At 33.8% G+C, this 23,993-nt stretch overlaps 4 protein-coding genes across 4 annotated transcripts; 2 read left to right on the forward strand and 2 right to left on the reverse strand.

Annotated features, from left to right (window-relative positions):
- Nucleotides 1-663: 663 nt before the first annotated feature.
- On the reverse strand, nt 664-10,723 carry LOC128183153 (uncharacterized). The gene is made up of 9 exons (XM_052852042.1): nt 10,606-10,723; nt 8,143-8,393; nt 7,349-7,468; nt 6,825-6,889; nt 6,609-6,701; nt 6,162-6,395; nt 4,195-4,260; nt 3,741-3,820; nt 664-3,537 (listed from the first exon to the last, which is right to left on the reverse strand). Exons 1-9 carry the CDS (start codon nt 10,617-10,619, stop codon nt 2,247-2,249), a joined length of 2,214 nt encoding a protein of 737 aa, XP_052708002.1. The 5' UTR covers nt 10,620-10,723; the 3' UTR covers nt 664-2,246.
- A 76-nt stretch (nt 10,724-10,799) lies between these two features.
- LOC128183156 (uncharacterized) lies at nt 10,800-12,911 on the forward strand. Its single transcript, XM_052852046.1, has one exon. It carries the CDS (start codon nt 10,928-10,930, stop codon nt 11,954-11,956), a length of 1,029 nt encoding a protein of 342 aa, XP_052708006.1. The 5' UTR covers nt 10,800-10,927; the 3' UTR covers nt 11,957-12,911.
- A 238-nt stretch (nt 12,912-13,149) lies between these two features.
- On the reverse strand, nt 13,150-15,331 carry LOC128183154 (serine palmitoyltransferase 1-like). The gene has a single exon (XM_052852044.1). The coding sequence runs from the start codon at nt 15,299-15,301 to the stop codon at nt 13,865-13,867; it is 1,437 nt and encodes a 478-aa protein (XP_052708004.1). The 5' UTR covers nt 15,302-15,331; the 3' UTR covers nt 13,150-13,864.
- Nucleotides 15,332-15,521: 190 nt separating this feature from the next.
- On the forward strand, nt 15,522-22,255 carry LOC128183155 (hsp90 co-chaperone Cdc37-like). Its single transcript, XM_052852045.1, has 11 exons — nt 15,522-15,634; nt 16,437-16,570; nt 16,695-16,746; nt 17,173-17,277; nt 17,411-17,461; nt 17,570-17,629; nt 18,185-18,343; nt 18,920-19,035; nt 19,209-19,329; nt 19,808-19,876; nt 21,335-22,255. The coding sequence occupies exons 1-11, from the start codon at nt 15,596-15,598 to the stop codon at nt 21,542-21,544; spliced, it is 1,116 nt and encodes a 371-aa protein (XP_052708005.1). The 5' UTR covers nt 15,522-15,595; the 3' UTR covers nt 21,545-22,255.
- The last annotated feature ends 1,738 nt before the right edge of the window (nt 22,256-23,993 follow it).

A 23,993-nucleotide genomic window follows, 5' to 3' on the forward strand; every position in this document is an offset into this window, starting at 1 on the left:
TATGTTTAAGATACAAGTACATTCTCTTTTGTCTATATCTATATCTCAATCTATGCATTCAAGTAAAATAATAGGTATACAATTTTATCATCTCAAACTGATGTGTATACCACAAGAGCAATACATGAAAATGAACTTATTGGTAAAATCTACTGTATTTAGACAAGACCATACAAAATATAAACAGGCACCTGGGTATAACTCTAATAATCTAAATTGTCCATGAATCAATGTTCATAATTGTTTCTGTTTTCTATACAAAATGTGCACCAATGGGTAATCTCTACTGTCTATATTATTCTGTGCCAGTGGATAACTTCTATTAAACTACATTCTTATTATCTCAATGTGCTGCCTATACAGGGCATCAACGGGCTACCTATCTCATTACTTGGTAAATTGTACCTGAATCTGTGTATATACAGAACATGTATTAATGTGTAATCTCTTTAGGTTATGGTACTATACTAGTATACTATATGTAATCCGTGTCTTGGTCTCTATTCAATCTTAATCTTATTCAATACATGGGTAGACTCTATTGTCAATTAAATCTTTTGATTTCAATCTGTTTACAATAACTTACATTCAATATTTTTTTCAGAGCAACATTATTCTAATTAGAATTGTTCACATGCAGTAAATACAACTTCATCTAATCTCTACAGTCCATGAATTTTATCTCAATCTGTTGGCTATACAATGGATACTTTAAAAAAAAGTTATTGGGGAAAAATAATATTCAGATCAAAACTTATTACAAAGGACAACAGTATACCAATAACTAGTAGTACACGTATTTAGATTAACAAGGTTCTCTAGGCCATTTTACTACGTACAAGCTGCTCATCTATTTTACATGTCATCAGAACAAAAAATTCAGCACCACAATAAAATTCTCTGCATGCACCAAATTTAAATTGACAGCAATTCCTCAACTACATGTATTACCAGACTCTGCTGGGAGTTCACACATAATAAATTACATGTAGAGATTATTTATATTTTTCACCCAAAACATGGTTGTGTCAGCTATTATGACATTGTAAGACAAAAAAGCAATGAGTGTAGAAACAGCTTTTTTTCAGTTTGCGTAACAATTAATGTTTAGCTGACAGAGAACTTTGCAGATATTACATTCAATGAGGTAGTCCTGACAAACTGGTAAATGCTGCTATATGCTGACTATTAAAATACATGTACCAGTAAATACTTATTAAGGTATTACTAATACAATGTACTGTCAACAATGTACATGTATATATACAAATACCATGTGTATACAGTTTAACAAACACTAGAAAAGATAGAGTACATATCAGTTTAACAACAGGTTCCAACAATTTGTCACATACATCTTTATAATTTACACAAGTGTGTTTGCAATTGTCAGGATAATGTATGGAGTCAATTTATTTTAGATAAACATATCAGAATGCAGAAACAAGGTTTATTTACAGAAAAAAGAAAGTTTCTTTCATTAACTCTAAACCAAATATTGTTTATCCATTTTATACAACTTACACATTACATCTCTTGTTTATTTCTTTTGTTAACTTGATGTGTACACAACAAAAATGCACATAACATGGATTTTAATATCAAGTCTTTGAGTTTCAGTAGACACTGAGTTTCAATCAATTTTTTCAAACGAAATATGAAAAGTCATGTATACGTGCAAACACAGCATTTCATCAAATGTCCAACACCCCCCCCTATCCAAACTACTGTACATATTTGTAGTTTGTCTCTAATAAATTAGACATACCATTCAATAATAATGTACTACCAGTAAATAAATAGTTATAATCATTGTCAAAGCTGAAAATACACATACCATTCAATAATAATGTACTACCAGTAAATAAATAGTTATAATCATTGTCAAAGCTGAAAATACACAAAGCTCTTGGGCTAAAAATTTCATCTACATATATTACACAATCAAAAACTATCAACTGCAATTAACTATTCTCCATGTAAAGATGGAACTCTACAGTGCATAGAATACATTAATAAATTATGGCGGATATCAATATTCTTGATAATAATTCCATGTCTGATTTACAAAATCAGATACAATTGTAAACATGATTAAAATCTGTTCTAGAATAGTGAATGTGCAACTATTCAAAACCAATCCACTTCTTTTTTCAAATTGCTGAACACTTTTAAAAGACTGACTGTTTCAGCTAAATGTACATTGTATATGTACATACAGATTTATGTACACGTACATGAAAGCATCACCATATGATTGTTTCCATAGACTTTGACCTCTGGAGGTTAGATAAAGGTTTTCTTTTCCGAGGTGGTGTCTTGGAGCCCATGATTGGTAAAGGAACAGAATCAATATCTGTCTCCAAAACTTTCTCCTTTGATTGCGCCTTTGGGCTTCCTAATTCATCCAAGGACATTGAGAATTTCTCACTCATTTCTAATTTTGACTCTGCATTACCAGAATGGTGTTCTTTTTTCCACTGAGACTTTGCTTTTTCAAATCCATTCTGTTTAACATTTGGGTTCTTTGTTTTGGGTGGGTTGTTCTCTCCCACTACAAAGTTCCTTACATTATGGAGACCATTGCTAACAGTCATAGTAACCCTGAATTCGTTTCGCAGCTTTGGAATATTTCTCGGCAGTACCTTTGGTTTCTCCTTTTGACTGCTACCATCACCTGATAAAGACATTTCATGCTGATGTCCCAGACGTTTCCTGGACGACACATTCTCTTTTCCATTTTCAGGAAAAGAGGAAGGTTTTGAGGTGGCCACAGCGCGTTTTTCGGGAGTTATCAGGTATTTGCTGAAGGAGAACCTATTTTCTTTTGTTTTTTGCAAGTTTTCTAAAACCACATGTTTAACTTGGGATTCTGGAGAAGTAACCATGGAAGATGAACCACTCTGAACAACTGTATGGGTAGTCTGTGATTCAGAACCTTGCTTGATAAACACATCATCTTCATTTTTCTTTGTAGATATTCTGCCATGTGCATGGCTCTTGTCAAGGGAATCTGATGCGATGCTTTCAGAAGGCTTCATTTCAAGAGAGTCAATTTCTGCATAGATTTGCTCCTGAGGGAAGAAGGTTTTCCTGATCTTTACCGGCGGACTGAAAGGTTTTCCTGCTATGGGACTGTGCCATCCTTCATTTCGTGGTTCTCCCATTTCCTGTCCACAATCATCCACCTCCATAGAAGTGCAGGACTCGGTGACACTTACTCTATCAACGGAATTGGAACCTCTCTGTTTATAGTTAGTACTTCTTTCACCTTCCTGAGCTAGGGTGAAAATTTCTGAAGCATATTGACCATGATGTGTTGGTTGTTTTGTAACATTATTATCATCATCAATGTCAGTCAGAAATGATTTTGGGGGGACGGGTGGAGGAGGTGGGGATGTGACCGTCTCTGCAACCACTGGAGGTTTTTTCCTGGGGGTCGGTTTAGGCTTCCATGGTACAGCATACACAGGGGAATTATCAGGGAATGAGGAGGCTGGGGTACCTGGTAGGCTTGTGGCATTGTTATCAACATTTCTGAAACAAAGCAATAAATTTTAATAAAACTGGAAGAACTTTCTGTTGATTTTTAAGCAATAAACTGTTTCAAAAAATAAGGAACCATGTCTGAGACATAGACACTATTGTATATTCTTATATGCTGTTTAAATATTTTAACCTTTGTCTAAAAAGCATTACAAATACATGTACAGCTGACAGATGTTAATTTAAATAACTACCTATCATATGTTGATTGAGTTGACACCCCAGATTCTACCATTGGTAAAGCATTTTTAGGCATTTGGTATTCTCCAAGTTTCTAAGGAAATAAAGTATGATGTAAAAATCCATTTAAAAATACATGTAACAAGAACAAATAAATATCACACATACATTACCGGTAGTTTACAAAGCTTCTGCAGACGTCTTAAACGGCGTACAATTACATGTAATAAATTTTTTTTACTTCTCTCTTTGATGATAAAGTAATACTTAAACAAATGATAAAATGACGGTAGACAAAGATGCATTCTTCATTTGACATATTAACACAAATTCATGGTCTAGTCTATAGAAAGTTACCACAAATCTCATTTCTTGTGGATTGTCTTGATAATAAAATTCTATATAATATTAAATTGGCGTTCAGAGAAAATGAATGAAATAACAATATTTAGTAAATTTTAGTATTACTGGTAGAGAGTCGTGTCTGTGGCTCCCTGATGTATTATGGGTCTCCTCACTGAGTGAACTGTCAGTCTGCAACAAAATTGAACCTTAATCAATTAACATAGAGAATTCAAATATGAAACTAGAAATTACACTCTACAGAACAAAAAAACTGATATTATGATGGAAGACCATCTGAAGAATTTGAATGTTTCTTAAATAATAAAATATTATAAACAAGAGGCCCTGGGGCCACATTGTCACCTGAGCAGCAATTGCCTCAACTCTGATCAAATAACCATTACAGTATCCAAATCAAAATATCTTGACAACTAAGTACAGTAGATCTTGCTTAAAAATTTTTAAAAATCTGCCGATTTTTATCCACATATTTTTATGGTAAATATCAAGCCCCTTTTATTGCTGAACGAAGAAGAAGAGCCTGTAAGAAGATTTAATTACTCTATTCCTATATACCCCCCCCCCCAAGTTTTATGGCCCAACTTTTCTCTAGGGAATCATGGTTTGATCAAACTTTAATCTGCACAACCCATGCTTTCACAAAAGTGAACTGAAAAGTGGACTGAAAACATTCCCAGAATATTTTTAAAGATTTCCTCTATATATTCCTATGCAAAAATTCATCCCCTGTTGTGGCCGCAACCTACCCCCAGGGACCATGATTTAAAAAGACTTGAATCTACACTATCTAAGGATACTTCCATTTCAATTTGAGCTTTCCTGGCCTGATAGTTTTTAAGAAGAAGATTTTTAAAGATTTTCTTTATATATTCCTATGTAAAAATTCATTCCCCATTGTGGCCCACCCAACCCACAGGGACCATGATTTGAACAAATTTGAATCTACACTGTCTGAGGATGCTTCCACACAAGTTTAAGCTTTTCTGGTCAAATAGTTTTTGAGAAGAAGATTTTTAAAGATTTTCTCTATGTATTCCATGTAAAACTTGATCCCCCTTTCCCCCCATTGTGGCCCCACCCTACCCCCGGGGACCATGATTTGAACAAACTTTAATCTACACTCCCTTAGGATGTTTCCATACAAGTTACAGTTTTTCTGGTCTAATAGTTTTTGAGAAGAAGATTTTTGAAAAATACCAACAAATTTTCAATAATTCTAAATTATCTCCCCTTTAAAAAGGCGTGGCCCTTCATTTGAACAAATTTGAATCCCCTTCACCCAGTGATGCTTTGTGCCAAGTTTAGTTGAAATCTGCCCCGTGGTTATGGAGAAGAAGATGAAAATGTGAAAAGTTTACAACAAAGACAACGCCGCCAACACCAATGACAACAACGATAGACAACGGACAAAATTTGATCAGAAAAGCTCACTTGAGCTAAAAACCAAAACCAAGAACATTTAAGGAGGTTATAGGACACTTATATTTAGCATATAAAACATATCTACATTTTCTTTTGTATTCTTGAGGTCTAACAGCATAGTGCAAGTAAATAAAATGTCAGATGCTGATCTACAAGTCATGCCTTCACAACCTGCTGGACAGGAGATTTCAAAATTTACACCTTTTAAATTTTTCAAATGAGATTTTATCATGTTTATGATCAAACTTTCAATAATAGATTTTGTGGTCAAATATTGAATAATTTAAAAATTCATAAATGGGGATTACAATTTGAATATAATGTATATTTACATCAATATCTCAAGGTGTCTCATTTTATCAATGTTTATCTTAAACAGAAGTTTTATATATACATGCATATCATAAATTATAAGAAAAGGCACATATATTTGTTGGGTTAAAATGTTGTTGTTTTTAAACCAATAATTTAATTTAATTTAATTTTGTAATATCGTAATCTCTAAAACCTATCAATTCTGTATGTATGAATACTTGGATTAAAAATTTGCCATGGACTTTATTTTGTTGATTAATAGTTTAATCCTGCTAACGAAAATAACAAAATTAAATCCTCATCGAATATTTCTGCTTCTACAGTTAGCCTACCACTGAGGAGAAAGACTCCAATAGGGGAAGGTTTGATGTCAGGAGATGTTTTGGTGGTGTCTTTCCAAATGTTGAGAAGGGTGAATCGGGTGGCCCCCACGGCTCAATGGACAGGCGCTTAGGCTTGGGGCGCGTGAAACTGACCACCTCTTCCTCATCATCCGCAAAACTGAACGTTCGAGTTGGATGGGTGGGGCATGGACTCTGTATCTCAGCACTGCCTCTGTAGTATTTCTATTTACAACAGTGTAAATATAATGTGAATAAAATGAATGTGGATTTGTCCCAAAGTTTACAGATTATAATCGAAAGTTGGTGCATATTTTTAATTTCAAGATGGAGAACTTTTTAGCATCATTTAGCATCAAAAAATACTTGTACATTAAAATATCAGGAAAAAATTTCCGGTACATGTATAGAGTTTCAAGGTTATAGTGGATACTTTACCTGTGGTAATTTCCTTTTGTTCCACAATTTTAGGAAAGATTTGAAGTAAGCCTTTCTTTTAGGTGATGACATTGCTTTGGGATTTTTATGCTTCTGTGAAAAAAAATTTCACAACTACTATCAAGAGGTTCAAAGAAATTACACAAAATGACACTTATTGTAAAATATTATTACATAAAAGTATTGCTCAGTAACATGTACATGTATTTACAGTACCTCTTCTTCAAGCCAGGTTATAAACTCCACTTGTTTACTCAGGAAATCATCCATGGATAATTTATCTGGAACATACAAACATAGGTATGTTACAATGGAAATAATGGGAGCTCAGTGTTTAAAACCACCATTCAAAATTCTCTATCTTTATGTTATTAGTACCGTACAATGTGTACTTAGTATTTTTAAGATGATATGAAGTATCTGTACTTATTTCAAGATTACTGCTTGCATGCACGACACAGTGTTCATGGGGGTTAAGGTGAGGGTGCAGGGATTGGGGATGGTTTTGAATACCAACATATAATCAAATATTCTGGATAATAATTGTAAGGAACTGCCCCCCCCCCCCCCCCCGGGTCATAGAGGACCCAGTCAATTGATTTTATACTAGTACATGTACTTCTTTGAACTAGCCCAAATTAAAATATCCCAACAAATATGATTGAAAATAAAATAGTATTGCTTTAAAGTTTTATGATTATACATTTTATGTAGTCACTGTCAGTGTATGGCAAACTTACTTTTTTCTTTTCTCTCTTGCTTTTCCTTCTCTTTTTTCTTATCTCTCCTGATAGACTTCTTGGCAAAGGTCTGGAGCTTACGACTGGCTTTGTGGACATCATCACAAGATGATCCTGAAACTAAACACATTAATAAATTATATGTATGCAGAGATGAAATAGTTATTACCGGTAATAAGTAACCCACTATACATGAAATATTACCTCATCTTCAAACCAGAATCACTATTTGAACATTATAGTTTAACATTACAGCAAAACATCTGAATAACAAGTGAAAAGCTGTCAATGTGACAGCAAACCGGGTTTTCTTTTATGTGATCTGTATCAATAATCCATGTCAACCCGTATCCAGTGAAATGGATAAGGTGAAAGGGTACCCTATATGCAATAATTTGCCAAAAAATGACTAAGTTCAAAAGCTGGTATTTTTTTCATAAATAATCAGAAATCAAAATCCTAGCAATATGCACACCTCTGATATATGTACAATTGATCTGCAAAAGGACAACTTCCTATCTTGAAAACTGAAGGAGGAGTTATCCGTACAATGAGAGTACCCTTTTGGCAGCCGCCCGCCTGCCATTTTCACCATTTTAATAACCGGATTTTTCCGTTGGAAAACCCGGTTAAAAGCCAACTATTCAAACATGATAACAGATTCTAGTTGCGTACTCCTACTTATACTATTTTATTAAACCTGTATCAACGAAAAAGATGCATTGAATTTGTTTGAATTATTCATAGATATCATGAAACTTTTTATACAGGCCCACAAGAAATTTCTGCATTACCTGCAGTCTCGACCTCAGATGAACTGTGGTCTGAAGTGTCTCCTTGTTCCAATTCATCATCAGTAACTCCATCAAAATCCTGATAATCTCCATTGGCATTTATTGAAGCACATTGATTTTCTTTGAAATATTTGAATTCAGCTTTGTTTTCCTTATAAATGTCATTTTCCTGTCTATTTCCTTTGTTGCGTTTCTTGTCACTTGAAGAGCTCAAGACAGTTGAAATGGCAAAAAACCCTCTTTTCTTTGACCTGAAAAGTATTAAATCAAATATTTTATATTTATCAAAAAAATCAGTTAATTTTCTTTTACCGGTAATTAATATGCTTTCCGATCAAGGCATTCAGGTTGCATGGACTTCTAATTTTATGAAAGAACTTCACACTGAAGTATTATATTTGTAAAAAAGAATATTAAAGGAAACTATTGTAATATCAATAAAACATAAAAGATTACTTATTCTTTTAATTCACAAGGATAATGCTGCCTTACTTTATGTGCCCATTGAACACAGGTGTCATTCATACAGAGTGCATATAGTCTGCATGTTATTGTAGACCCACAAAGTGTCATACAGTTACTCAAACACAAGAAATGTTTTAACTATTTTGCTCTGAGTTCCTTTTATAATTATACTACATAGTACAAATATAGGTTGACAGTTCCTTCGACTTTTTGTCTGATTTACATAAAATGTAAAACTGCATAAAGGTAGCTAAATAAACCTACTTCAGGTACTAGGTAAATAAAACTATGTAGGTAAATCAAGCTACATAGCTATTTAAAATCTAGTAATGGTACCTGACCTGCTGAATACAGTGAAACATAAATAGTGCTCTCGGCCTTATATCAGTCAGGGCGAGACTCAATTATATCATATACCTAGTAGTGTATCAGCCCTGATACACGTGTTTTGGACTAGGTGAGACAGCAATCGGAAGCTAGGGCTGTATCGCCCTCTGGGCTGATATTTCTCTGTCTCAGCCCGTCGTCAAGGGGGTGTATTGCCCTCAAATTTGAAATTGATAATTTCCATATATCTCTGCTTTAAATTAAGACTAGTTTGTGAAATAATGATAGAATAACGAATACATAATACAAATTATCACCTTACACGTCTGAATATTTTTATTTATTACCAAAAATTGAAAAATAATAATTTAAAAATAGCGCCAAAGAGTGACGTGTATCTAAGTAAGGGGAGGTAACCTTCACAACGGTTGTGTATTTAGAACAATAGCACGCTTTATTTAATATCAATCAACGTTTAAATTATGGGGGATATAGAGAAGGATGAACAGAGACTTAATCTTAAAAAACCAGAGATTAGACTGTAAAAATTAAGGGGTTAAAGTAATGGACGCGCTTATGAACGTTCTCAAACAACTTTCTAGTTGCTATAACACTATGGATCTTTATGAATGAAATCTGACGGGAAACTTACGAAATCCCAGTGAAAGAATTTGACTCATAACGAAGCTGCGTAGGAGGGAAGTTTATCTCACGATAATTTTGAATTCTAGAAGATAGTGCTTCATTTCAGACGACAGACTTCCTTCTACTGTATTTCAAATGACGATGGTTTGTCAACAAAGTCCGACAACTCTTACAGTTTTAACACATATAAAAAGAAATAAAAACGAACAAGTTTTGTAAATCCGAAAAAAATCTATACATTTGTAGCTTCTTCATCATGTTCATGATAAATTATATTCCTAATTTGGAATTTAAATTTGAATTAAAGTCTTTGATTTTAGATATATGATATAAAAAACATCACACTTTTGTTTTGATCTCGTCCCTGGTATCAGCCCTCGGATGGTATCGGCCCGCGACCTTTGGGCTTGGGCCGATACCAACCACTCGGGCTGATACCGGGGCCGAGATCAAAACAAAAGTGTGATATTCTATACATCTATCATTTTTAAATGATGATTACTAGGGTCCAATTTCTTTTCATAAAACTGGTTGGGTGTAGTTGGGGTCCTCTGGTGCTAGGTTGGGTCTGGCACATGTAGATACTGTACTAATATTTTCCACAGGATTTGTGTGAAAATAAGGTTAATCAGTCCAATTTAATACTAGCGCAATTTTTTGGTGCGCAATAACCTGTAACATTTTAACACAGAACTTTATCTCCCATGTCGTCCATCCGCATTTTTTTTTCAGACCAGCAGCTATACATGTATTTACAGACTTGTAGCTACTCTGGTGTTAAGTTCATTTCAATTTCTTTTGGTTTAAAAAAAAAATTGCTGTCTCCTTCTAGGAACTGATGGCTCTGTCTAAAATCTGTACAGTGTCATAGCGTGTGCCCAGGGTACAAAGGTATCACCTCAACCATAACATGTAGCATGCTCATAGCAGAAATTCTCGCCATGGGCATGATGGGATGATTGGATAACATGCCTTAACACAAAGATTATCTGTAATGCTTTATAAATTGATTTAAAATTTAATTACCTTAATTTATCCATTTTTGAAAATTTTACACCATTTTACTGTTTTTGGAAATATCCCTTCGATTTTGACTGGTGTTTGAAATTCGCGTGAACCGCCTACTCTTGATCTATCTGAAGCGTACGTTTCACGTACACATTTTCTGTTATAATAAACGCGCTATTGATTAGGACTAACATGATAAGGTGAAGGTCGTGCAAACTATAAATAGAAAATCACATGGAGGAACTTGTGTCAATGTTATGAGAGAACCAGACTGATAAAGTAGAGGTTTTCTGGTTGAATCACAATTCGTGTGCTAAAAGTTACAATTCCTGAAGTGAAAATGTTTTCATACACGTTAAGGGCATTATACAGAAACATCAATAAATGCTCATTGTCTGGAATTAAAAGTAGAAACTTTTCCAGAAATATCCCATGGAGAAATTACGGAAGCGCCCATTTGTCACGAGAAAAAGAAACCCAAGCAGTGACAGATTCGTCCAAAGTGAAGGAGATAATCGATTCTTACGACACGTATCTGTTGGATATGGATGGCACCCTTTGGGGAACAGATCACTACAGCTCTATTCCAGGAACTCCAAAAGCAATAGAATTCTTGAGAAAGCAAGGAAAAGAAATTTTGTTTGTGACCAACAATAGTTTTCATTCCAATTCTCATTACTTGAATAAATTTAAGTCTCAAGGGTTTGAGGCAGAGGAAGATCATGTTTTTGGGGTGGCATATGCAGCAGCTCTTTACCTGAAAGAGATGCTGAATGTGACGGGGCAGGTTTACGTTTTAGGGACACATGGAATGGAAGACGAGTTGAATAAATTTGGACTGCAGCATTTCGGTTTTGGACCAGATCCAGATGTCTCCAGTTTGCTTGTTGAAAACCTCCTAAATATGGAATTCAGAGAAAACGTCCAGGCAGTGTTGATGGGCTTTGACAAGGACTTCCATTACAACAAAATCTACAAAGCAGCAAGCTACCTGATGGATCCTAACTGTCATTTTGTTGCAACCAATGATGTAGAAATTGCTGTGAAAATTGCCCCGAACAGGATGCAGCCAACCACAGGGAGTCTAATTCAGTCAGTGGTTGCAGCCTCAAAACGAAAGCCCACAGTTGTAGGCAAGCCTCACACCCTGATGTTTGACTGCATCATGGAAAAATTCCCAAAGACAAACCCCAAAAGAACCCTGTTTGTCGGGGACAGCTTGAAAGCAGACATTAGATTTGCGAACAATGTTGATATTGATTCTGTTCTTGTGTTGACAGGAGCTAACACCATGAAGGATTTGAAGGACTACCCTGATGCCATTCCAAACTTTGTGATGTCATCGTTTGCTGAATTCTGTATACCATAGTCATAAGTTAGTTTAATAAACTGGTACAGTAATTGTCCAGAGTATGAATTAACAAGTTAAAGCTTTTATATAATTCCTGCTATAAAATGCACTTTTAATTTATCTTGTATCTTTGTACATGTAAATAACAAGCATTTTATCAAAATTTTAATATATTTTAGAAATACTTCATCCTGTTATCTAGTGTGCCACAATGCTATAGTAAATCTATGTGATCCCTTAACTCTGTCTCAAGATATTAAACATGCAGTCCATTTTCTTAAATTATTCAGAATTAATTTTAGAAATACCTCAGAGGTTTCAACAATGTTCATTCAATACAACTATAAAAAAACCCCAAAATTTCTCCTTTGGAACTCCCCATCTGATTACATACACAGCTAAAAAGTTTATCGGGATTATGCATTGCAAGTGACATGAAAGTACCTGGATGATAACATTAAAAAATTGTGCAAGGTGTTCCAAATGGACTCCAAAAAAGATATCGGATTTTCCCCAGTATAAACTTAGATTTTTCGCAAGAAGTCGTATTTTGTTTGTGTGGACTTCCTTGGTAAAAGTAGATAAAATGTCAATGAAGAAATCTTGGAATTAATCCTTTTATTGTTTACAATTGGTATGTGCATTTTCTTTAAACAATAATAACTTAGTACACATTATATAGTAATCCATGAGGAACTAGTGAACTTTTATGTTAATATTCTTGGTGTATAGAAATGCAATGGGTACAAATCTAGCTTTTTAACTGTATCTTATATTTGTAACTTCATATCAACTGCCATTAAATGCTTGTCCGGATTGTTTAGTTTTGTGTAATAATAACGGGTACATGTATTTAAATAATTTTTTTACAATATATTGCATGACAAGATTTTTGCGCGCTTACAATTTACATGAGAACTTTGTTTTTTATAATGCTTTTATTCAAATAAATAAATCACATGCTTATAGTTAATACAGTGGTTCATGTTTATATTAATTTATTATAATAACAATGTCAATGCATTGAAGGCAAAATTCACTTGGACGCAATAGAAATTAATAGAGATTATCTTAAGAAACACGTACAGTGAGTATTTTAAAGGAAAGCCATTTTAAACTCTGATGATTTAAATCCTTTAATACATATGTAGTTTTAAAAAAAAAACCATGATTTTTGGGATCACCACAAAGTTCATTTTGACTGAATAAAATTGGACATTTTTCAATTCATTTTATTGTTCAACACTTTAAAATGAGAGATGAAAACAAAAACATGTTACTTATTATCAATGACCATTATGATGTGTTAGTTAAAAATATTTGGGTGTATATATATCACAGTTTTAACATCTAGTAATTAAATTTATGTGTAAAGCTTTCTGGCAACACCTTTGTTCATTCAATCCCATAAAAAAAACTAGCATACAACGTCTGTCAAAATATTATTCAAAGCAACAAACTTATGTAGAAAAAAGCAATAGATGACAAGTAACATTCAATTAAAAATTCACCAAAATCAAAAAATTCTTACACAATGATTGATCCTAAATTAACATTCAAGTGAACAAATCTCAGCAGACAAAACTCTCACCTTTGGAACATACAAGATAAATGCCCTATGAAGACTTAACTTGTTAATAGTGTATTGACACATTTCTACCGGTATTTGCGGCATTTGACATTACAATTTGTTAAAAAAAATTACAAATTTAAACACATGCATTTACTTTAAATGTTCTTATGGCCAAAAGAAAATGTGTAATGTCAAACACCTTATACAGAAAATTATCTAAGATATACATACTTGTACAAGACCTAGTCTAAGACAAGATGATTTGTGTAGCAATTACCCTTTACAATAAGAAAGTATCAAATAAATACTGTTCCCTAATATTTCTGACAATAGATATTTGTTCGCACTTCACATTAATGAGTGATGATTTTCTGAAAAGCTTCACTTAGTGTAGTGAAGACAGTGTCAATTTCTTCATCTGAAAGCTGGTTGTTCACAGATATCCGGATGCTTGGCAATGGAAGTTTATGTTCCTCCTCTTCTAAGTAGCGAGCCAACGTCACAGCAACTTTGTTGTCTCTCGAGAGATCGGCTATCTTCTGCAGAGTCTGCACATCAAAGTCCCTGTCAGTACTTGGCTCTGCAAGTCTAATGTGCTTGACTGGGGAAATAGGTTCCCCTACAATGACGGTTCCATTTATATCTCTCAGCTTGCTGTGAATTTTTTCACAATTTTCTCGCAATTCAACAAGCATTCCTGGTTTTTCATCAATCAAACGCAGGGACTCGATAGCTGCAGTTGCTAACATGGGAGGTAAAGATGCTGAGAAGCAATATCCAAGTCCTGACAAACGTTGATGGTCCACAATATATTTCTTCCCACAGCAAAAGCCTCCTGTTGATCCAATAGCATTTTCTAATGAGGCCGCAATCAAGTCAATATCATCTGGAGAGATATTGTAGTGTTCTGTTACACCTTTCCCATTGCTACCAAGAACGCCAAATGACAAACTCTCTTCCAGAAAAAGGCGGACTTTATACTTCCACTTGAGTTCAACTAATTTTGGAAGAGGACATAAGTCACCATAGTTAATGTAGAGTCCTTCCACAACAAGAAATCTTCTGGTCACTTTGGCTTTCTTAGGGTTTTTCTTGTCCTCCTTTGCTTGTTCAATAAGTAGACGCTCTAGATCCTCCATATCGTTGTGTTTGAACCACTTTATTTTGCTTCTTGAGGCAACGAGTCCTTTCTGTATAGCAAAGCATACTCCCTCATCAGCAAATATTACATCTCCACGTTTCGAGTAAGCTGGGATAGCACTCGCTATGGTCGCAAAGCCAAAAGCATATAATATAGCTTCCTCACAATTCATGAACTTTGCTATTTTGTCCTCAAGTTCTAAATGGACGTCCATTGTGCCATAGAAACCTCTGGGTCCACATGATCCCACTCCATACTTTTTCAGAGTTTTGATGGCCTCTGCCTCCACAGATGGGTTCCCTGCCATGCCAAGAAAGTTTAATGTAGCCATGTTAACACAAGATTTTCCATTAATGGTTACATATTTTCCTGGTTTCCCTGTAATAATGTTATTTTCCATCGCCATTAAAACAGGGTGGTCGTCTGGAATTTCGGGAGCTAGAGGTTCCGGCTGCCATTCTGCAATCAACTCCTCCTTTTCCTTTTCGGTTAGGACGGATTCTGGGGCGTAGGCTTTAGAGAAAAACAATAGCTTGAAAATCCATATGATAAGCAATGCTTCGAAGAAAAGATGATATGAGGGAGCCTGCAACAGGGCTTGAAACATATCATACATTTCCCATGTTTGAGGAATGAACGTCGACGCCATGGCGTGATTTTAAACTGGTTCTCCAATACCTTTAGCATATGAACCCGAGCCTTCAAAAATTATGTAAGGGTTTCTTTCATTGATTTTTACTTCATTTTATAAATATATAACGGTAAAGGAATATATTTTCATTTTAAAATATGCATTAAGTAAAAGGTATTTGAATTTGAATTAACGGCTTTCATTCAGAATTTTTTTCAAATCGGGCTCGGAATTGCAGATCATCAACTTCCTGATCAACTGCTGTTTCTGGAAAGAAATTTGAGTTGATCCTAGTTTACAAAATTTTACATCATGACAACGATCAATTACAGTAAATGGGACCACATTGAGGTAAATAGAAAAATTAACAATTTATATCTATGACAAATTCATTTTTGTCTTCGAATAAAGTTTGAGAAAAAAGAAATTACGTTGTTTTACATCTGTGTATCACTGTATGAAAGAATGTTCCAGAAAACAATAGATTCATATAGTTTGCAAAATATTTTTTAAAAAGTCTTAATAAAATTTGTTTACGTGTTCCATGAAAATTGATTTTTCTGGCTATTGCATACTTGGTAGTTGCTTGCCTTTGGTCTCTTTAGTTCTTTATGATCAACCGATTATAAACTCTTACTTATCTGGGTAAGCCAAATGCCTCTGAATTTCTATCAGTAAGCCATTAATTATATGAAAAGAGAGAGGGTATATATCCTTCCCTTCCCATGAATTTGATACATTTAATGGCTTATTGATAGAAATTCTAGATAGAGTGTATATCTTTTTCTTCCGTACATTTAACGGCTTGTTGATAGAAATTCAGAGGCTTAATATCATACAGCACCGTTAAGAGAAAATACATGTGGATAACCTTAACTCTTGGATGAAATAGGAATACGTAAATCAACTTTTACTTGCCTGCAAGAAATTTTTGCAAGGTTTACGAGAGCCTCAAAGTCGCTTTTAGATCTTGCAGCTGGCCAGCATTTGCCATATGTTGTAATAAAAAAACAGGTGTGGATGAGGCTTAATTGCAAAAATTAGTCACCACAAATCAGTTCATCACTAAATATAATCATGACGAATAATAGTTGGTTTGCAATAGGTTGGATGATGATTTCATTTTATACGCTAATTAAGCTTCATTTTACAGATCTCGGATGATGAAGATGACACTCATCCAAATGTTGACACAGCCAGTCTCTTTAAGTGGCGACATCAAGCCAGGATGGAGAGAATGGAGCAATCCAAGAAAGAAAAAGAGGAGTTTGAGAAAGGTTACAAAGAGTAAGTATTTCTTTTCATTACAAATTATCCCTGTCTTTTGCAAAAATTATTTATTTATTTTTAAATTCTATGACTGATTCATGCTAACACTGTTAGAAAATGAATTTTGATTTTTACCCTATAGACACCAGCAAAAGATGAATGAAATTAAACAGAAATTAAAAGCAGCAGATCTGGTGAGTTTAAAACTATTCTGTATATGCACTAAAAGTATTTACAAAGAAATATTACTAGAAGTTGAAAGCAGAACCATTTTTTGTGTAGTGTAGAAACAAAAATGTTCTGGACTAAGAATTGTCAACTTTTTTATACCATAATTTTGCAGGGATTCAATTTTCATGTTCTGTTACTGTTTGTGGGGTTTGTGTTTGATTCTTAATTGTTTGCAATAAAAGCTACACTTTGCTGTCAACACATTTTAACATATATATCTGGTACAATTTTTTTTTTTGAGGTTTAATTTCTTTGATAAATCTGTCATATGAAATCTAGGATGAATATCTTAGCCTTTAGACTATATTGCACAGATGTATAGAACCACTTGTCGGTAAAGAAATTTGTTGATACTCTAATGTTTTTATGAGACTGTTTTATTTCTTTAGAATAATGACCAAGAAGCACAAATTGCAAAGACAAAACTCTCAGAACTGGAGGAACAGGAAAGGAAATGGAAAGAAAAAGAAGCTGAATTAAAAAAGAAAGATCAAGTAGGTTTTTGTTTGATACTTTTACTGTATTTTAACTTAAATATTTTGCATAGTCTAGTTTTTGTTTTCAGCTAAATTTTGTATCATATAAATTTATATTCAATCAACATACCTTACTTCTTTTTACTTCCAGTTAACTCCCTTAAATATTGACACAATTTGCCATGATGGAAAATCCAAAACAGTTTGTATATGAATATTATATATAATCCACATTATTGTAGTTCTGTAAAGCTTGGAAAGATTAAAGAAAAATTACTGCTTGCATTAAATGTTAAATTTTGATCGTCAGGTGATTAACAAACCAGCACCAAAGAAAGAATTAACAGAAGAAGAGAAAAGTAAAAAACATGTAAGTCAATATGTTTTTGCATGATTTAGCTACAGAACTCTATATATAGCTGTACTTGATAGGGAATAACAGGCAGCAAAACTACAGGTCCTTACATACTAAAACTAGCAATTTATGGCTCTCAACAATGTGCACTAGTTTTGGACTTATTATTCTAATTTTTTAAACATTCTGTGATGATATTTAATGCCTAAAAACACATATCACTACTGATGATGTTACTTTACTTGCTGTTGAAAATCTTTTAATTAATCGCCCTTGCCAGCCCCAGCTGTAAAGTCGGAAATTGTGGTAAAAATATGTTAACAGGTAAAAATATAAATAAAACAGAAGGATTTTACAATAAATCTGTTAAGTCTGTTTTATCATTCAGGAATTAATGAATTCTAATGATTCCTGTTCTGTAAATTTGATATCAACCATTGAAAAGTGAGGTTTATATATATAAACTTAAGGTTGATACTTTTAAGCTTATCATTACATCACTTATCATATCAAATAATGATCCATTAGTTTTCCTATGTGTAAATTTGATTCAAATTGAATGATTTACAGGCAGAATTTGTGGAGAAGCATAAAGCAGAAGCCAAGAAATTTGGGATGCTGCGTCGATATGAGGACAGCCAGCAGTTTTTACTGGACCATCCGGAGCTTGTGTGCGAGGAAACTGCAAATGTTCTCGTCATCTGGTGTATAGACCTGGCCATGGAGGAGGTAAGATTTAATAAATAGGGCCAAAAAATTAATCTCTTTCAGACCAAAATGTAGTGTGACCGTGTGACTATCTTATATTTACTGCAAGAATTTAAAAGGAGCATAATCAATATTATTTCCAATATAAAAGTTGAGTTATTCCCCTTTTCAATGTGGCATTAAAGTGATACAGCAGTGCCTGAAAAATTACTGTGGAATCGGTAGATTTCGTGGTGGCTCAATTTTTGTGGAATTTGTGGATACCTCTTAACCACGAATTAACATCCTCCACGAATTAAAGAATAAGGATTATAAAGTCATATTTTCTTTTGTAGATATCAGAAAATACACGAATTTTCATCCCCACAAACCTATAAAATTTGAGCAATCCATGAAAGTTGGCCCCCATGAATTTTAATGATTCCACAGTAATTCAATTTGTCCTAGTATATTCAGTCAGAGTAAACAAGTACCTGTAATTAGATACACGACAGTCAGAAAATCGCATAATTTTAATTGATCATAGAAACAAAATTTGAACATTTATAGTTGCAAATGATTCCTTTGTTTTAATTTATTCCCCTCCTTTAATTACAGAAAAATGACCTGATGAATCATGTGGCTCACCAAACAATAGTGATGAACTTCATCATGGAGCTCGCAAAACAGATGGATGTGGATCCACGCAGCTGTGTTCGACCTTTCTTCTCAAGGTGAATGTTCATAGCTTTTGAATCTTAATTGATAAAATGTCATGTGATCCTGATTGAGATGGTGAATGCTAACTAGATCTATGGAATAAACTTAAGAAATAGCAAAAGAGTTGTGCAATTGAATAACTTTTGAGTTTCGCTTAAATGTTCTTTTTTTATTTGCGAATCCGTAGAATAAAGCTGGGGGAAAAGCAATACATGGAGGCATTTAACAGTGAACTGGATGCTTTCAAAGAAAGAATTACAAAGAGAGCAAAAGAAAAACTACAGAAAGCTATGGAGGAATATGAAGAGGTAGAATATTTCACCATGGGGACTGATAAATCATTGTTTTATTTGTTTATGATATGGATATGGATTATGATATGGATGAGGTTGATCTTGTTTATGATAAAATACTTTATGGATAAGGTTGATCCTGATTTAAAGAAAGACTTAGGCTTATATTTCTGAGAACTGTAATGATATACTGTAAACCAACTTTTATTCACAAGTGAAAAAATTTCGCAAGTTTCGAGCCTTATCGTCGTGAATATTTCTCCTTGCGATCTACGCCGTGCCATATGGCTGTTAAATCAAAACGGGCGAGGGTTAGGCTTGGTTGCAAAAATAAGTCCCACAAATCAGTTCATCTAAGGTTAATCGTAAAATAAAGTCGTCGAGAATAAAAGTTGATATACAGTATCAGTATATACAGTATATGGGTGTGGAAAATAGTATTTTAGACCAAAGTTCTTTCAAAAGTGTAACCTGTTTTTGACTTTTTGAATAGGAAGAGAGACAGAAGAGGTTAGGGCCTGGCGGACTTGATCCGGTGGAAGTGTTTGAGAGTTTGCCAGAGGTAAGTCTCCTCTACAATCTACAGCCATTGCATGCACAGAATCAAGAGGGGCTCAGAACCAACCCCTGGAAGTTTAAACTTGATAAATTTGTTTGGTTGTGTACCGTACCCCAAGAAGTTAATAGACCCATCCAAGCAAACAAAATTCAAGAAGCGAAATTGTTTTTTTTTTATTAGTCTAAAAATTAATTACAGGATATATCAGATACATCTCTCATATAAATGATTTTTTTAACACCTCATTATAACGATGATTATTGTAGTAAACTGACCTTTTTTATGATCACAAACAAATAGCAGGTAAAGGAATTTGTTTACACGTATTAAAGTAAGAGAAATTTTAAATATTTGTACCAAAGATTGTTTACGATGAATTGTGCAATGTTTTGTGTCGTGAACAGAGTTTGCCACCTGTTAAAAAATGCTGTAGATGGAGTTAAGGTCCTTTCACTTACACTATTGACAAGGAATCGAGTTGAAATTTGATGTTTAAGTGAATTACAAAATTGCATAATGAAGAAAAAAATTGTTTATGTTGGCATGGATTGGAAGCCATGTTAAAACAGTTGTCTCTCTTGCATTGCCTAAATGAACAGGAATTGTGTATCTTTAAATTAACTAAAAAATTAAGGAAATCTCATTGAACTTTTATGACATCATACAACTGTTAAAATGGGTCCCTACTCAGCAATGTTTTATTTAAAGTGATGCTTTTTCTCTTGAAATCATTAGTTTGACATCTTGTGTAATTCAGGGATGTATATACATGTACTATGTTATATATGTCTCTGTGTAATTAAAAAGTCCAAAAAATAATTTCTAAACTAATTACTCTCCTCATTATGTATACTTTATGTATACCGTACACGTCTTCAGCCAATTTCCATTTTTGCAGTTTTTGATACATTTTCAAGTAAAGCAAGTTTTAAATAATTACACATTTCTAAATTCAGTATTATGTGAAAAACACATTACAGTTGTTATATTTTATTGATAAACTGATACAAATAAGATTTTGTAGGAAAAAAATACTAATACTAAACAAGAAAATAAACCTTATTACAAAATTAAAAGTATTTTTTAAGTGCTTAGTATTTTTATCACAACTATGTGAAAAGAACATGACTATATATACTACTTTGCATGTACAAATACAATATTTGTAGTGTACAGTAGTAGGTAATCAAAACCTTAGAAACATGCAGAAAATTACACATAGGTCTGGTACTTAAATGCAATACTATTAATTCAAGGTCTCTACAATAATTTTGTGCCTAATACATATTTTCAATACATTGTATATAGAACCATCAGTGATGACAATGAGTGGGGTTTCACTACAATGCCTTCTTTAGCACCATTTGATTACATGTACATGTATGATGTAGTTCTCTAACCCAGCTTGATTACATGTATGATGTGTCTTAAATTGAAACTAATTTTGATACATTTTGACAGGTCTTACAGAAGTGTTTTGAATCTAAAGACATTGCGTCACTACAAAAGGCGATCACGGAGCTGCCTGAGGAAGAGGCGCGCTACCACATGAAGCGCTGCGTAGACTCCGGATTGTGGGTCCCCGAGGCCAACAAAGGCCAGGAAACCGAGGGCAAGGAGAAAGGTGAGGAAGAGGGGGAGGGGGAAGAAGTGTATGAAGAGGTGGAATGAAGAGCTCCTCCCTCAAGGTCAAGGTTAAAATCAGCAGCTGTCACATTAACTACAAAACCAAAGTCTCTAGCACGCCTGACATGTTTTTCTTCTTAGAAAAGTATTAATGAACAGAATATATTACTTTTTCTTTAAAGTTAATGCATGTACATGTAAAAATGTAAGAGTGTGATGTATTTGACTTATAGTGGTGGCATTCATTCCTTCATTATGGTAAACAAAGCACTGGATTTTGTGATAACATTTAATCTAAGCTTGTATTGTAGTAATTGAGTACCTGTGAAGGTTACGTGTATGTACTTAGTTAATGATGTGAAATTGTTACCTTTATTTATGTTCACTTGGTAGTTTTCTTTGTTAAGTACAAGAATTGCAAATGTATAACAGGTAGCCTGAACAAAAATAATTGCTAACTCTGCAGTATTTTGGATGCCTATGCAGGCTAAATTTTGTTAAATTAACAAGTAAAACTTGTTGATATTGATTATATTAGGAAAGATAATTACATGTATGTATAACATTGACGTTCTCTCATGTTCATCTAAGTTTGTCTCCATTTGTCAAAAACTAGGGTGATGTCATGTTATGATGGGAAAAAAACAATTCTTTGTCACCCAATGCATTGTTGTTGTCCATTTTATCATTAATTCATTATAGCTGTCTACAGCATGAATTTTATTAATTTGAAAATAAATAACTCGTATTTATTAATGTTGTTTTAAGTAATTCTCTTTAAAGAAAACTTTTTAAGATTCTGTCTATTGTATCTCGCAAGTTATTTCTTGAAGACAACCAGTTGTCTGTCTATTTATCTAGATCTAACCTTGAACTTAGTTTCTAGGTCAATTATCTAGGTCAGGTCAGCAAAGTCTTGTCTCCCTTAGACCCAATCTGGCTCGTGTACATCACCCAACAAGTGCTTTTGGGTAAAGGATTTACAATTTTCTCCTCATTGTTCAATTGTAGTGCCTGATTGTAACCTTGAACCGAGTATTTTATTATAAAAGTCAAGGTTATAGCAAATCTCCAAATCCTTATTAGAGGATATGTTCCCTTGGCCCTATTTGCCTTATAATTCACCCATAGACTATTAGTTCATTTGGCAAAGTAGTAACCCCCCGAGATTCTACTCGTTTCTATTTACAAAGTGTATTGCTCAATATAAAGTTATTCAATTATTTGCTTCAGTAATTGACAGCAAAATTGTAACGAAAACGTGATATAAGCTTTCACATGTTTTTATCATTACAGCAAAAATGAGCATTTACCATTATAGTTATGTTTTGCAATGTTTAAAAGTCTCATATGACACGTATTAGCTGACATAATTTCTGCGGGTTTAATTGTTTGCGAGATAAAAAATAATAATGGCGAAGTAGAAAAATAGGAGCAGATAATCGTAATTGCAATAGTAGAAGAAAATTACATCTTAAACATTTATTTACTAGAGTACTGTTTTCGATTTTGTTCAAGAGCATTCACCTCGGTGTGTATTGGGTGTAGACAAAAACACATTCTTATATGCATCTAATATCAAGATGAAGATAAAATCATAATTAACAAATTAAGTGTTTATCGTCATCAATTAAAACTGTTATTTTAAGAAACGATACAGTTAATCAGGAAAATAGGATCAAGGTGATGGTAATTAAGGCGCCCTCTACTCGCTTCTAAATCTGTGGCGCTGACGGGAATTAAGATACGGAGCCGCGTTATAACGTAATGGCGATAGAGTGAGCGACCCACGGCTGGAAGTGGAGACAAAAAAGCTCCTAAAATATATATCGTGGCTGATGCGGGTCTCTCTGAGAGAGCGAGAGAATCATTTTATTACTTTACCACATAGCAGTACATGAAAAATCAACAACGCTGATGTTGCAAATGTTATACTTTGGTAAACTCCCAAACTGTTTGTCTTTTGATAGAAGAGGGGAGCGTTTTCTTATAATTAATAACTTTTATAAACCAAGTGAACCTCGTCATATATATCTCTTATCCACGAAAGATATATCAGAAAGTCTGCACTTTACTTATTATATCATTTTATGTAGACTTCTGAATTCCACATCTGCCAGCCATTAAAACTTTATAACACTTTTCGAAATTACTAATAATAAGAGAACCATTGCTTAAGAACGGGATAAATTGAGAAACGCTTCCAGTACGCATCACTGATGTTGGACTTTTATAATAGGAGAGATAGCGTGGCGTTTGAAGATGGCTCTGTAATATCGAATGGCGCGGCACCGCGGAATTAAAACACAAATCTTCCAAGGTTTTTTATTATTAATTTCAAGGAGGATTCTATTTTTAAAGCAACTAATTGCCAAAACGTGTATCATTTTGATCAAAGGGCCCGAGCCAGAGAAAGATGCCATTTGCATTATTTATATATCAAACAAAATATAGCAAAGAAAACCTCGTCTTTATTAATGGAAAAATAATTTAG

This window comes from Crassostrea angulata, chromosome 5 (assembly GCF_025612915.1).
Source record: "Crassostrea angulata isolate pt1a10 chromosome 5, ASM2561291v2, whole genome shotgun sequence".
Lineage (NCBI taxonomy): Eukaryota > Metazoa > Mollusca > Bivalvia > Ostreida > Ostreidae > Magallana > Magallana angulata.